At 42.7% G+C, this 16,172-nt stretch overlaps 2 protein-coding genes across 4 annotated transcripts in view; both read left to right on the top strand.

Annotated features, from left to right (window-relative positions):
- CREB3L2 (cAMP responsive element binding protein 3 like 2) overlaps positions 1 to 16,172 on the top strand; it is a 127,647-nt gene that overhangs the window by 72,974 nt on the left and 38,501 nt on the right. For 2 of the 3 annotated variants that reach the window (XM_063725455.1, NM_001131078.1), the window contains 2 exon segments: positions 676 to 892; positions 13,643 to 13,818. In XM_063725455.1, coding sequence (XP_063581525.1) covers positions 763 to 892; positions 13,643 to 13,818 — 306 coding nt within the window. In that variant the 5' untranslated portion in view covers positions 676 to 762. 3 annotated transcript variants of the gene reach the window in all.
- Positions 6,662 to 7,261, top strand: LOC100455406 (large ribosomal subunit protein uL11-like). Its single transcript, XM_054559880.2, has one exon. The coding sequence runs from the start codon at positions 6,751 to 6,753 to the stop codon at positions 7,234 to 7,236; it is 486 nt and encodes a 161-aa protein (XP_054415855.1). The 5' UTR covers positions 6,662 to 6,750; the 3' UTR covers positions 7,237 to 7,261.

Genomic DNA, 16,172 nt, shown 5'->3' with positions numbered 1-16,172 from the left:
TAGTGTAAACTGCACCTTCATGCTATAGAAACAGAGGATCGCTTATTTAAACATATTGATATTATCAATGCAAAATGTGGTAGGTCATGACAGCAAGGACCCCCAGTGAATCATGCCCCCTGCACCGTCCACACTCGTCTGCATTGTGACTCTGCCATTCCTCTCATCAAGCAGTGGAGTCTGTTTTCCTGCCCCATGGGTATGAGCTGGCCTTGTCCCTTACCTTGACCAAAAGAATGTGGAGGGTGTAATGGTACGTGATGTCTGGGGCCACTCAGCTTTGGTTTTTCTCCCTCATGGAAGATTTCTGCCATCATGGGAGGAAGCCCGGCCTGATCTTTCCTTTTGAGAAAGAGGCCCAAGTGTCCAGGGGTCCTAGCCCAGCACACTCCCAGCCAGCCTTCCCACTAATGTGCTGTGTCAGGGAACCCAGATGAAATCAGCTCACCTACCCAGCCCAACCCACTGAGGAGTGAGAAGTAATATATTAATATTATGGTTACCTTCAGCCACTAAACATTGAGGTGGTTTGCTACACAGCACGAGCTAACTGGACATTGTGTGTATAGAAGGGACTTCATATCGAGCAGTGGATGAGGTATTTGGTATGTGCGTAGGGTATCTATCACATCATGGTTAAGAGAAACTGAGTTCTTCCTCCTTTGTTTCTTGTAGCACTTCTCAGAACTTCTGGATGAGTTTTCCCAGAACGTCTTGGGTCAGCTCCTGAATGACCCTTTCCTCTCAGAGAAGAGTGTGTCAATGGAGGTGGAACCTTCCCCGACGTCCCCAGCGCCTCTCATCCAGGCTGAGCACAGCTACTCCCTGTGCGAGGAGCCTCGGGCCCAGTCGCCCTTCACGCACATTACCACCAGTGACAGCTTCAATGACGGTAAAATCAGAGGAGGAAGAAGACCTAGACCTTAGCGCCTTTGGTTCTGAGCTCTTGAGGGTGTGGAGTGTGTATTATATTAAAGAGGGTGTCAGCACCCTCGTTAGTGAGATACCTACAGTGTGTACGGCCTTGTGCTTGGGCTGTGGGGAAAAGCAGAGGCACAGGACCCATTTCTCTACACTGCCTAGGTTCCCTGGGAACTTGCTGTAACTGAAGGATGCTCATTACTCTCTTTCGCCCTGTGGCTTCAGCAGCAGAGCAGCCTTTTGCAAATCAGGCCGGCCTATCTGGCTGGTCATTCCTACCAGTACAGTAAGTCCATTGTATCAAGGGGTCATGCCATTTTTTTTTTTTTTTCTGAGAAAGAACTGTTCCTCTACAGAAGCTTCTTGGGCATCCTCTTAACCCAATTCCATCATGTTCTATTGACCCCATGTCCCCCACCCCAGATCTTAGTGGACATTCCTAGACTTTCTTGTTGATTACCCTTTCATGCCCATCATCAATGCCATGAGTGTGGTATTTGTTGAAGGTCTAGTTTTTCTGGCCTTAGAGATGTTAAGATGTTTTGCCCATTACTCTACAGCCCTTAATTGGTAAAAGCTGTATCTTGTTCCAAACTCTCCAAGGCATATATATCTTCTAAGTGTAATTTTCTTTTCTTTCTTCTTTATCTCTCTCCCTTCCTCCTTCCTTTCCCCTCCCTCCTTTCCTTCCCTTCCCTTCCCTCCCTCCCTCCCTTCCTTCTCTCTTTCTTTTTCTTTTTCTCTCTCCCTTCCTCCTTCCCTCCCTCTCGCTCCCTCCCTGCCTCCCTTCCCCTCCCGTCCTTCCTTCCTTCCTTCCTCCTTTCCTTTCCTTTCCTTTCCTTTCCTTTCCTTTCCTTTCCTTTCCGTTCCCTCCCTTCCTTCCTTCTTTCTTTATTTTCTCTCCTTCCTCCGTTTCCTTCCTTCCTCACTTCCTTCTTTCCTTCTTTCTTTTTTAGACAGAGTCTTGCTTTGTCATCCAGGCTAGAGTTCAGTGGTATGATCTCAGCTCACTGTAGCCTTGACCTCCTGGGCTCTCATGTAGTCATTCAGCCTCAGCCTCCCAAGTAGTTGGGACTACAGGCATGTGCCGCCACACCTGGCTAATTTTTTTATTTTTATTTTTTTGTAGAAATGGGGGTCTCACTATGTTGTCCAGGCTGGTTTCGAACTCCTGGGCTGAAGTGGTCTTTCCTCCACAGCCTCCCCAAGTGCTAGGTTTATAGGCATGAGCCACCATGCCCAGCTTTAAATTTAATTTTCTATGTTTTGTTTTCCTAGAGGGATAGCCAGCTATTTTAGTACTTTAAATTTTAAAAACTCTATTTCCTATTCCCAGTCCAGCGTATGCCTTCTTCTTTACAGGAGGATGACATGGTGAGGAATACTCACTAACTTGACCTTCTTGGTGTTAGTGTTCACCTCTTGTTCTTATACCACTGTACATATGGCAGCATCTTTTGAAGGTGGCTGCACCTATCAACCCATCATTTAGGGATTTGTCCTAATGCTGTCCCTCCCCTTGCCCCCCACCCCCCCAACAGGCCCTGGTGTGTGATGTTCCCCTCCCTGTGTCCATGTGTTCTCACTGTTCAACTCCCACTTATGAGTGGGAACATGTGGGTCCTGTTCTGTTCCTGTGTTAGTTTGCTGAGGATGATGGTTTCCAGCGTCATCCATGTCCCTGCAAAGGACATGAACTCATTCCTTTTTATGGCTGTATAGTATTCCATGGTGTATATGTGTTATATTTTCTTTATCCAGTCTATCACTGGTGGGCATTTGGTTTGGTTCCAAGTCTTTGCTATTGTAAATAGTGCTGCAATAAACATACGTGTGCACGTGTCTTTATAGCAGCATAATTTATAATCCTTTGGGTATATACCCAGTAATGGGATTGCTGGGTCAAATGGTATTTCTGGTTCTAGATCCTTAAGGAATCGCCACACTGTCTTCCACAATGGTTGAACTAATTTACACTCCCACCAACAGTGTAAAAGTGTTCCTCTTTCTCCACATCCTCGCCAGCATCTGTTGTTTCCAGACTTTTTAATGATTGACGTTCTAAATGGCATGAGATGCCCTTTAATTGTGAGGCCAAAGCATTCACCATTCAGTTCCCCCAGCTGGGGCTTTGTTCTATTTATAGCTCTTAGGCTGTGACAGGCCGTGCTGGTAATTTGCTGAGAACAGGTACAGTAGGTCAGATATATTTTACAAAGGGTTTCTGATCCACAGTTCAGCTTTTTTGAAGTACCAGTGTCTTATCTGAGTAAAAGTCACTTTCCTAGGCCAGCAAAAGCAAGACAACAAACACGGGATACGAGTCATTTAAGATGTGTGAAATCAGAGTGAGGCAGTGTGGATGAGAGGATGGGGAACTTGTTCAGCAAAGCTTTGTCTGGATCTATTTTTCTGAGTTGTGTGGATGGGCAGATGTTTGGGAACAGAATTATTTTATTCATGTGAACCCCAGTTTGCATCCCCCTTAAGGTGGTGATCTGTAGGGTGGGGGAATCAATCCACAAGTATTCCTTCCAAATCCAAGTGCTCTGTTAGAGCAGATAACCACCCTGATGGAGAAGGATGGTTATTTTTAGGCAACACGTAAATATGTAGCATGTATAGACAGCTATATACATTACATTTTATATTCTTTATCTGCTGCATGGTGATAATAGCTTAAAGAAAACTAGGAGTCCTCGTGTTCAGTGATAGATGGGGAATTAATATTTCGTTATACCTGGGAAAGCCAGTGATTCAGCTCTCCCTGTCCAATTGTACTTAGATTAAATACAGTTCTTCTGCAGTTGCTTCTAAGCCTGGAAAAAGAGTGATGACACACAGTTAAGTGGAAATTCCCTCCTAATTTATTGGAGCTTTTCTCCTTTTTTCTTCCTCTGCCTCCTGCTTCCCCTCTCTCCTCCTTCCCACTAGAACTCTTCTCTTTCCCTCTTCTTCCTTTGCCCTTTTCCTCCTAACTTTCCCTTCCTCCCTCCATTCTCCACCTGAACCCCAGGGCAACTAAAGAGGGCACATGCAGATGTTCTTATCCTATCATTCTATCACGGACTTCAGACAGACTGTGGACCCCTAAAACTGTATACAAAAATGTGGGCTATCTACATTTGTTAATTTTTTGAGAGTTATTATATCATTTCTTAGATTCTCAAAAGAGTTTGTGACCAAAAAAAATTAAAAATAACTGTTCTAAGATTCCACAGGAATCATCTATCTCAGGGGGACTTTGTAGACTTCTGAAACACTAGAGCTAAGGAACTTCACATGGCCCAGCAACCACAGGAGCCAACCCTAGAAATGTAGGTGCAGCCTTCAAAACCATCAGAAAGACATCCTACATCCAGCTCAGCCATTTCTCCCTGTGATTAAGGCTGTGAACCAGATGCTAAGCAGGGTTTTCCGTTCTACAAAACAGGCAACAACAAGAAGAAAACACCAAAAAAAAAAAAAAAAAAAAAAGGAAGAAGGAAAAAGAAAAAAAAAATGTAATGAGGTTAAGAGAGAAAAGCAGAAGCATCCCAGCAAAATATTTGTGATACTTTTATGCTTTGAGAAACAAAAGCTTGTATTTGAATGACCAAGTCTTGTACCTCACCACATGGAGGTTGTCTTTATGAGTTACTATATTTCAGTCATGTTCCTTTGTGTAATTCAGTTGGGATGCTAGGTATGCATTTGCATTGTCCTTTAATTTTGGTGTGCTTCCTAAAGAAGAAACTGTGTAGTGCTGGGTGAAGGCTGTTCAGAGAGAACCAGACATGGCCCCTATCTTCTAAGATGATACAAGAACAGAGCTAAAGATTATGTAGACTATCAACAGACCTTAGCATAAAATAGGCTAATACAGAAGTGGTCTAATACTACCTTTGCATCACAAATGTAGTCAAGGGTGGAACAAAGGACTGTAACTATGGCTGTCCCAGGTCTACAGAGGGTGGTCCAGGAACATGGATAAGAATCATCTTCCTCCTGATGAATTTAGTAGGGCTGTCAGTGGCAAGGGATGGCTGGGTAGGCTGGTTCGCTACGGATACCTTAAATTTATGGAGCTGTGTTCTCAGGTGGGAATGAACACAGCAGTCTGTGAGGTAAAGGTGAGCAGATATTGCTGGAGCAAAGTCACATGGGGTAAGTGGGACAGCCTGGAGGAGGGCAAGGACTTGGGTTTTATCTCTGCCTGATGGGAAGCAGGGACTGAGAAACATAGGATCATGTTTTTTGGAGCTTAGACGAAACACAGACGATCTTATGGCTGCCATGCGAGAACAGGGAAGGTGTGCACAGATATAGTTATCCAGGGAGAAGTGGAAAGGTATATAACATGATGGCAAAGAAAAAATGGGTTTTGAAATGATTTGATGAAACCTGCAGCAGGAAAAGCACAGGATCGAATATGCTGAGGAAGGGGCAGAGGTGAGTCAGAGATGACTTAGGTTTTTGCTTTGCAGTGTTGAAGAGATCTTGATGTTGACATGGTCCGTAGAAGTGAGACTTGAAAATCACAGAAATGAGGTGCATAGCGGTGTCTTCATCACATGGAGTGTGAGCTGATGACAAGAACATCAATCTGAATCATCGTAGAGTAGCCAGACTCAGGGGTAGAAGAGGAAGGTGTGTGTATCTACCGAGAGAGTCACTGGGTCCTCCGTCATGCACGGCCAAAGAGAGAACCTGACAGTGATTGGGGAGGACAGGCAGAGGAACAGTTGACCTCTTCCATCTGAAGCTTGGGTTTGTAATACGCGCTATTTTGCTATTCCTCCACTTTTTTGATGTTACCTTTTACTTTTTTTCTAAAGAGATAAAAACAATAATGATGTTTCCCATTTTTATTTTTTGAAAAAAGTAAAATAATGACTTCTCTGCCTAGCCATTGCAGTGCTAGATTAGCGTAAGAAAGCAATGTTCACATTAATCCAGCGATTACAGTTACTTTTTATATTCATACATGAGAGTCATAACTTCTTCATTGAAGAAAAAAGGATGTAGTAAATATTTTCTGTTTCTACTACTATCACCACCTCTTCATGCCGTTCAATACCGAAAGTTATTTCGGGGTTAAGATACTCAGGAATGGGGCCAGGGGGAGATAGGCCTCTAACTTCCATTGGAGCATGTAGTGGGCTGTAGTTTAATATGATTCTGACACATTTAACTGAATTCTTGCCCCTTTCCCCAGCTTCCAGAGCCCAGCCATTATATTTTTCCTTTAAGAGATTTTTACATAAAAAAATTATTCAAGATTTGCCAACTCCTTTGAAAATTCTCAAAGGGCAAACAAATGAAATGCTAAAGGATTTAGATGAGGCATCTTTATTTAATTTATAAAATTTTCTTTTCACTTTAGATATGTTACATAAATAGTAAATGGATGTACGGTCAGCCCTCCCTGTGCTTGGGTTTTGCATCCTATGAATACTGTATTTTCAATCCATGTTTATTTGAAAAAAATCTGCTTGTGAGTGGACCCGCATGGTTCAAACCTGTGTTGTTCAAGGACCAACTGCGTATGTGTTTTTCTCACGTAAGTGGTAGTACATCATCTGATTTCTCTTTTTAAGAATAAATGCCCATTCTCTCTATGTTCACATGTATATATATATTGTGTGTGTGTGTGTGCGTGTATGTATATATATATATATATATAACCAAAAAGTATCTGATACAGGTCTCAATCAATTTAGGAGTTTATTTTGCCAAGGTTAAAGACATACCCAGAATGACTCTCGGCTTTCGGCTCGGAGGAGGCCAAGGTGCAACTTTCTTCGGTAGTCCCGAATCCGGGTTCATCCGACACCAGCCGCCTCCACCATGCCGCCGAAGTTCGACCCCAACGAGATCAAAGTCGTATACCTGAGGTGCACCGGAGGTGGAGTCGGTGCCACTTCTGCCCTGGCCCCCAAGATCGGCCCCCTGGGTCTGTCTCCAAAAAAGGTTGGTGATGACATTGCCAAGGCAACGGGTGACTGGAAGGGCCTGAGGATTACAGTGAAACCGACCATTCAGAACAGACAGGCCCAGATTGAGGTGGTGCCTTCTGTCTCTGCCCTGATCATCAAAGCCCTCAAGGAACCACCAAGAGACAGAAAGAAACAGAAAAACATTAAACACAGTGGGAATATCACTTTTGATGAGATCGTCAACATTGCTCGACAGATGCGGCACCGATCCTTAGCCAGAGAACTCTCTGGAACCATTAAAGAGATCCTGGGGACTGCCCAGTCTGTGGGCTGTAATGTTGATGGCCGCCACCCAGATGACATCAGTAGTGGTGCTGTGGAATGCCCAGCCAGTTAAGCACAAAGGAAAATATTTCAATAAAGGATCATTTGACAACTGGTTAAAAAAAAAAAAAAAAAAAAGACATACCCAGAACAAATAAACACAGAATCACAGAAAAAATCTGTGGTCTGTGCCTTTCTCCAAAGATGACTTTGAGGACTTCAGTATTTAAAGGAAAAGTGGCTGAATGGGAAAGAGGGAGGGTATGGTCATCCGTATGTTGCGGAGGGTGTGGTCATCCGTATGTTGCAAGAGAGAAAAGGAGCAGGTAGGGGAATAGTCCATTATGCATTCCTCTCGTGCTCAGTAAATCAACACTTTTCGTAAGATAAGATGAATGTTGAGCTGGGTGCTCATGACTGTGATCCCAGCACTTTGGGTGGCTGAGGCAGGAGGATTACTGGAGCCCAGGAGTTTGAGACCAGCCTGGGCAGCAACACAGTGAGACCTCATCTCTACCAAAAAAAAAATACCACATTAGCTCTAGGGTGAGGTGACGCATGCCTGTAGTCCCAACTTCTTGGGAGGCTGAGGCGGCAGGATCGCTTGGGCCTGGGAGGTCAAGGCCGCAGTGACAGAGCAAGAAAAGAAAAGAAAAGAAAAAGGTGAACATAGAGTGTCTACCTGTGGAGATCTTTAACCTTTCATATATAACTGTGCTTAGGAATAAAAGGAAAGGCAGTTTCTTGGATGACTCAGCTTTCAGCTTGATTTTTCCCTTTGGCATAGTGGATTGGAGTCGTGAATTTTTATTTTCCTTTCATTATATATCAAGAGAATGCCAACTCCCAATTTAGGTGTTTTTTTTTTCTTTTTTTTTTTTCTTTCCTAGGAATCAGTATCCATTCAATGCGCTTATCTACGTGGCACCTATGGAAATGATGGAAGATCTGCATTTTGATGTTGCTATTACCTTGGCTTTAAGTTCATATTGTTTTCAGTCTCTTTGATGATTTGCCTATCTTGATGATTTGATAACTTGGCATCTAGCCCCATTGCTCATGGCTGCTCCATTTTGTCTTTGGATGTAAAGGACTTGCTTCTCACCACGATCAGTGGCTTGTTTTTATTTTCTTGCTGACAGCTAAGTAGTGAAGCTGAGGAAATGTGCCAGTCGAGTTTGACCTTTGACAGGAAGCTCTTTAAATCAGCTGATATGGGGGTTGTTCTTCTTACTCTCCACACTGTGGACTGCTAAACTTTACTAGGGATGTTTTTTGTCTGAAATGACACTTAAAAGACGTATAAACACAATGCAGAAGAACATTTTTATTTTTTCCACTCAGTATCTCAGCTTCAAGTTTTAGAAATTAGAGGGTGTAGAGTGTCTACTGACTCTTATGTTTGTAGTTTAGCCAATAACTAAGACATCCAAGGATAATTCCAGTTTTAAGCCAGGGTGGCCCTACTGATCTTTTTGCCAGTAAAGTAAAACTACAAAAATAAGGACATGGAGAAACATTATGATACGTATTCTGCTCCTTCTCCTCTACTCTGTCCTTCCTTAACTCTCACTTCATAGATTACATTTGTCATTTTGTTTTCTGTGATTTGATATTTATTTCCATTGAGTAAGAGAGTATGAGCCAACCTCCAGTAGTTCAGAATGAAAGCTGTTTTCTTTCATTTCAGCTGCCACTGCAATGCTGTTCTCACCAAACTACTTACTGGCTGACTTTCTTCATATGAAGTCATTTCATATTTTATGATGTAACTAGTAGGTCTGATCAGCCAATCTACAAACATTTATTGATATGATCCGTAGTTGATGGTTTAGAGGAATTATTTTGGAAATGAATGTAGTAATTTCATTGTAATAGATTCTAATGTAATGGGTTTAATTTATTTTTCATACATTTGGCTATATTGTATCAGCTAGCTCTGTTGCGGCATAACAAACCACCCCAAACTCAGTCACTCAGTCATTTATTATGGTAATCCACCTGTCTGTTTCTGTGTGGGGGTCAGCAGAGTGGTTCTGCTAGTTTCAGCTGGATTCACTGGCGTCTCTAAGGTCAGCTGATAGTTGGCTGGTCTTGACTAAGCTCCTCTGGGGGTGGCTGTTCTATGTGGCTGTCATCCTTCTCCTGAGATCACTAGATTATCCTAGCTCATTCTTCTCATGCTGATGGCAAAACTACAGCAACATTAGTTCCATCCTGCAAGCACATTCCAAAACTCTGCTTGTATTAAAAAGCTCACATACCAATGGTACGTCAAGCCACAGGACCAAGCTGTGGGTGGGGATCAGCCCACGGTGGGAGGTCACTGCAAAAGTCTAAGGCAAAAGACATGGATGGAGGGAGGAGGAAGACCTGGAGCCAGGAATGCAACTTATTTACATAATAAGGGACTCATTGACTCTTACTGAGTCAAGGGCTTCTAAATGGCCCCTTGGGCAATTAGAGCCTCTACCCAATAATTACCATCCTAAGCCATGAAGTGGAGCAGGCCATGTCCCTGTGTGTTCATCCAAAGACAATAGTGTCCCAAGATTGGAAATCTAGAAGTACTATGAAATTTAAAGAAAAAGTCGTGCATGTTCTGAACAATTATCCGGAGGTGCTTACTATTTGGCATATTTCTTTTGATACTTTTCTATCACTTTCTTCTTTAATACTATATAAATGTATATATAGAGTTTTTGTCTTAATATTTCATTATAAGTCTTTTCTTTGTAATTAAAAAGGCTGTATACATGTAATATTAATGTCTGCATAAATATTCCATTGTATAGATGCACCATAATTGACTTAACCTTTCTCTTGCTTTTTAATGTTTTGGTGATTTTCAGTGTTTTGTCATCATAAACAATGCCCTGGTGAGCATTATTTATGCATAAGCTTTATCCACACAGAAAGTTTTCTTGTTAATGGGAAGATTACTGGCCAGAGTGCAGAGATCTGAGTTCTGCCACTAATTTGCCATGTGACCTAGGCCCAGGTGTCATTTTCCTCATCTAGAAATGATAGGCTGGGCATGGTGGCTCACACCTGTAATCCCAGCACTTTGGGAGGCTGAGGCGGGTGGGTCACTTGAGGTCAGGAGTTCGAGACCAGCCTAGCCAATATGGTGAAACCCCATCTCTACTAAAAATACAAAACTTAGCCAGGTTTGGTGGCACACGCCTGTAATCTCAGCTACTTGGGAGGCTGAGGCAGGAGAATCGCTTGAACCCAGGAGGTGGAGGTTGCAGTGAGCCGAGATTGTGCCACTGCACTCCAGCCTGGGTGATGGAACAAGACTCCATCTCAAAAAAAAAAAAAAAGATATCTTTGAGCTTGATGGCCTTAAATCTCTTTATAACTCTAAAGCATCTTTCAGGATCAAGGACTAAATTGCTGTATTGGAGTGGAAGCATGAAAGCAACGCCAGTTGTTTGTCCTCAAAAAAGCTCAGGGGAGGAGAGGCTCCTTCCTTGGCTTTCTCTTTTGGAAATGTACAGTTGTCCTTGAGAGAGAAGGTTTCCTTTTATAGTTCAAGTACCATCGCTTGCCCCGTGGTTTCCATTCCCTGAGGCAGCACTGATGATATCTGTACGTTTGTAAAGTGGGCTATAGGACACTGGGCATTAAGAATATAAATGGTCTTGACTTGTTTTACGAATGTGCACACTTTGAGAATGGCCTTGCTAGATTGGAAGAACTGATTCTATCACCCATCTTCATTTTGTCTTATAATTTTTTGTATTCACTTTTTTTTTTCTTTACTTTTGCCTCTTCTTTTGTTTGCCTTGTGAATTAAGTTTCATCACAGTTGCCTTCACTGCACAGTCAAGGGATCTGGCCTTATCTCACAATTTCCTGGTAATTGTGTGCGACCTTTTTCTCAGGGATGCTTCCTTACCGTCCATTTCAGCCTGTACTGAGGCTATATTTCATCTTACTGTCTTTCTTCCAGCCTCTGCCAGGGATAAATATTGCTCAGTGTGGGCAGGCTGTAAGTGTTGACTTCCAAAAGCAAAAGCATGGCTGTGCACAGTGGCTCACGCCTGTAATCCCAGCACTTTGGGAGGCCGATCACCTGAGGTCAGGAGTTCAAGACCAGCCTGGCCAACATGGCAAAACCCCGTCTCTACTAAAAATGCAAAAATTAGCTGGGCGTCATGGCGTGCACCTGTAATTCCAGCTACTCGGGAGGCTGAGGCAGGAGAATCGCTTGAATCCGGGAGGCGGAGTTTGCAGTGAGCCGAGATGGCGCCACTGCACTCCAGCCTTGGTGACAGAGCAAGAATGTCTCAAAACAAAACAAAACAAAAAGCAAAAGCATCACCATGTCATTGCTGAATGGAAAAAATGGGATCTATGCTGTCTCTGTCTCTCCAGCCCTTCCCTGACTGTCCTAAGTGGGTGTTCTTTGCAGCAGACAGTGTCTTCTAGCTCCTAAGCTCCTTTGGGGAGAGTCAATGGAATCTTTTGGCTCGTGGTCCAGTTGCTTCATCTCTGGGCTGAGCTGGGGCACGGTCTGAGTCCAGTACAGAGTAGTCTCCCTCCTCTGGCCGCCACCAGAGGGCCCCTTGTTCCCCTGCCTTCCCCTTCCACCAGGATGTGGCCTACACCCCATGAAGGATGGAAATCCCCGTCACACCATAGCACTCAGCAGCCCCACTCTAAAAGCAAAACATCTTCCACCACCAGAAGGCCTGCCCATCCTGTCTTTATTTCACCTTGGGAAATAAATTGAGGCTGGGATAATTCATCAATTATAAACTGGATTTAGGGGGGAAATCATTCCTCAAATATGAACCTAACTTTTTTGTGCTTTAAAGAAATTGCTTATGAAACATAATTTTAATAATCGTAGATTTTAGTTCTTAGTTTCTGTGTCTACCCTTCTCTTCTTAGCGGTTCTAAATGATTGTACCTTTTCATAAGAAAACTGGAGTCACATTCTTGAATGTAAAATAAATTTATAATGTGAACGACTTTGCTCTCCTGACAGTCATGTGTCACTAAGTATGTGAAATGTGCTGTATGTGTGTATGCATTTTGAGAAAGCAAAGGAGCATATCTTTGTTTTATTTTAGCCTCATTTTAGTAAAACTGGTATTAGCTAAGGAATGTGGCCTTTGGCTTGCTTTGGCTTGTTCTGTGGCTGTTTCCAACCCTCTGGTCGTTTCCTTTCCTTCCCTCCTCCCTGCTTTTCCAGGCAGTGCTGAGGCGCTAGCTCCAAAGTAACTTGTTAAGAAATACAAATTCTTATTCTCTTAGACTCTGAGAAGAATGTGCATTAAGTGGCAGAGGCACTCTGTCTCTTCTGTCTTGTCTCTCGGTTGTTAGCTATCTCCAGGCCTGGTGATAATCAGGAAAGACAAGACCCAGACTCATCAAGATGCAGCCGTTTTCTCAGGAAGAGTATTTAGTCCATTTCAGCAAAGGGCAGATGGTTATTACAAACCAAAGTCTCCCAAAGGGCTGAGCAGAGTCTCTGAAAGTCTAAGTTAGGTTTAAGGCCTAGGTGGGATCACAGTGAAAACAGTAGAGAACAAAACAAACAAAAAAATGGAGTGAGAAGAAAAAAATATCAAAAAACCAAATAACTTTCCTTTGGAGAGAAGGAGAGAGAGACCTACTCACCATGTTCTCTCATCTTCTCTCCTTGGTTACCAACCATTTGCTTGCTTCTCTCTCTCTCTCGCTCGCTCGCTCTCGCTCTCACTCTCACTCTTGCTCTCTCTCACTCCCCCTCCCCCTCCCTTCCCTTTCTCTTTCTTTCTTGACAGGGTCTCACTCTGTTGCCCAGGCTCTGGAGTACAATGATGTGATCACAGCTCACTGAAGCCTCGACTTCCTGGTTTAAGCAATCCTCCTGCCTCAGCCTCCCAAGTAGCTGGGACCACAGATGCTCACCACTGCACCTATCTAGTTAAAAAAATTTTTTTTGTAGAGACCGAGTCTTGCATTGTAGCCCAGGCTGGTGTTGAACTCATGGGCTCAAGCAATTCTCTTGCCTTGGCATCCCAAAGTGCTGGGATTACTTGTGTGAGCCACTGTGCCTGGCTGCTTCTTTCTTTCATGTTTTTAAATGTGCTTATTTATCTATTTTTGAATAGATAACACATTTACATGATTTGACAACCAAAAAGAGTAGCTCATTACATATTCAAAATCCTCCCTCCTATTCTATTCCCCATCAACCCAGGTTTCTTCCTGCCTTTCTCAGGAAGCTAAGTTTCTTTCTTTTCTATGGATTCCTTCCAGAGTTTCTTTAGGCGTGCTCACATGCAAGCGAATACAAGTATAGATTCTTTCTTTGCTGTTCGTATCTATCAATCTTTTCTCTCACATATTTCATTTTCTTTTATTCCACTTTCAATCATCCTTCACTGAGCTTTTTTGGGGAGAAAGACCAGTGGTTGCTTGTTTTGCTTATGCCTGATGCCCTGAACAAGTTCACATGTGTGCTTGTCTTTTTCCTGCAGATGAGGTGGAAAGTGAGAAATGGTACCTGTCTACAGACTTCCCTTCAACGACCATCAAGACAGAGCCAATTACAGACGAACCACCCCCAGGACTGGTTCCGTCTGTCACTCTGACCATCACAGCCATCTCCACCCCATTTGAAAAGGAGGAACCTCCTCTGGAAATGAATACTGGGGTATGCTCAATTTTCGTCTGTATAAACAGGTTGGATTAAAAGATACAGAGAGATCCTCCTTCTCCAATAAGGTGTTTAATCTTTTTGGAGTTAGTGGCTGTGTACATTTAAGGACATGCAACTTTATATGTGTGTATATCCATATGTATACATATAATAAGGGTACGTTGATTTGGTGCCAACTTCCTTTAAAGCCATTGTTCAGAAAAAATTAGTAGCTAAGCTGATTTCATTCTCTCTTTGATTACTGTTACAAAATAAAAAACACAGAAAACATCTATGGTAAAAACATATTCTCTATGGCACTGGTTTTTAAGCAGTGGAAAGGGAATGATTGAGGTGGGGATGTAATCCATGGCTTACAGTGCATGGCTACTTGGAATGTGAGCTCCTGTGTAATATTTTACTTTCCTAGTGAGATGCTGAGTTGCCCTTACTCAAGTCAGGAAAGTCTCACATATTGATTCATATAATAATATGAATAATATTAACAATATTAATAACATTATAATAATAGTAATAGTAATAATAACCCCTATTATTGTGTTACCCGTGGAAAGCATAAGAAATCAGGATTTTTTCCTTACTAGATTCCATGCCTACCGCAAGTAGAATTTAATTTTACTCTGTCTTCTTTCTGGATATTTCCAGTGTCTGGCCATGGACCAGCGTCATATTTGTACATCTTCTTGGAAGTGTTGGAAGCCTGTCTTAGCTTCCCTTAAGTTCAAAGCCTCAGGTTATAAACAACAACTTCATTAACATTCCTTAAGTCCGATTTCTTGTGAGCAAGATAGAGTGTCTATCTGCAGCCGAGCACGGTGGCTCACGCCTATAATCCCAGCACTTTGGGAGGCGGAAGCTGCAGTGAGCTGAGATCGCGCCACCGCGCTCTAGCTTGGGCGACAGAGCAAGACTCAGTCTCAAGAAATAAAAAAAAAGAAAGAAAGAAAGAAAGAAAAAAAGATGTAGTGTCTACCTGTTCAAAATAAGGTAACACAGAATCAGTAGACTCATTAAAGTGTCACTGCATACTCCCTTGTCAGTCCATCTGTGTAGATGATGAAGGGTTGTAGACAGAGGCCTCTGCAAGTGTGCTAGGATTCCTTTCTCAGTAGCTGCCTGAGTCTCTTTATTAGGCTGGGCTCTCTGGGTCTATATTAGTCTCCTTGCTCCACAGAATTTTAGTTACTTTATTTATTACTTTTTTTTTTGAGACAGAAGTCTCACTCTGTCACCCAAGCTGGAGTGCAGTGGCATGATCTCAGCCCACTGCAACCTCCGCCTCCCAGGTTCAGCGATTCTTGTGCCTCAGCCTCCTGGGTAGCTGGGATTACAGGCGCCAGCCACCATGCCTGGCTAATTTTTGTATTTTTAGTAGAGATGGGGTTTTACCATATTGGCCACGCTGGTCTTGAACTCCTGACCTCAAGTGATCCGCCCACCTCAGCCTCCCAAAGTGTTGGGATTACAGGCGTGAGCCACACGCCCAGCCTAGTTGAATTATTGTAAAGCATGTAACTAGCAAAGCTCAGAGGCATGGCCTTGCTCCTGTGTATGGGCCAGATAACTTTTCTCCTTTCCCTACCAGGCTTTTCATGATTAGATACCATCAGTCATTAGGAAGCCTTAATAATAACATCATTAATATCAATTATTAATAATTACATTAATTTTATTATAACATTATTAATTATTAATATTAATAAAGTTATATATAAGAGAAAGGATGTGGCTTGGTGCACAGTCCCTACCCCAGGGCAAGCTGGTGGAGGCCTGTGACTCTTTAAAATTTAGTTCCCATTTTCCATGGTGATCGACTCAATTTAAGTGCATTGTGGCTATATGTAATTTACAGGCTGCTTTACGTTGGAGGCAGGGAAAACTCCCAGGCTGGTGTGAGGCTGAACTGGGATAAGAGACCCCCCTGGCCCCTCCTCATTCTGCTAAGGTCACCACCTCTTAGAAGGTCTCATTTTCTTTCAGCGATCAAATGCACAGTTACACTTTACAACTAAATTCTGCAGTCTTGGGAATCCTTACCAGTATCAACTATAAGTTGCTTTTTAAAGCCCCCAAAGTGGAGTGAGGATGGGGGAGTGGAAGCAGTGTTTGGTTCTTACTTTACCCAAACTGTGTATAAAGAATAAAGTTAGCAGAATGATGCCACAAAAAAAATACCAGAATATTTTGTAATAAAATGCCTTTATAGTACTATAAAAACATAGAAAAGAATACTGATATAGTCTTGGGCTTGAGCATTTGGCTTTCAGCTTTAGAGTTCTGAGCATTCTTTTTCTTTTCTTTTTTTTTTTTTTTTTTTTTGAGATAGGGTCTCACTCTGTTACCTAGGC

The sequence above is a fragment of the Pongo abelii genome, chromosome 6 (genome assembly GCF_028885655.2).
Source record: "Pongo abelii isolate AG06213 chromosome 6, NHGRI_mPonAbe1-v2.0_pri, whole genome shotgun sequence".
In the NCBI taxonomy this organism is placed as follows: domain Eukaryota; kingdom Metazoa; phylum Chordata; class Mammalia; order Primates; family Hominidae; genus Pongo; species Pongo abelii.
Note: the sequence above shows the minus strand (reverse complement) of the source record. Positions and strands in the feature narration are given on the sequence as shown.

Bases quoted from the DNA above. Each gene is read 5' to 3' on its own strand.
- LOC100455406 (XM_054559880.2), top strand. From the start codon at position 6,751: ATGCCGCCGAAGTTCGACCCCAACGAGATCAAAGTCGTATACCTGAGG.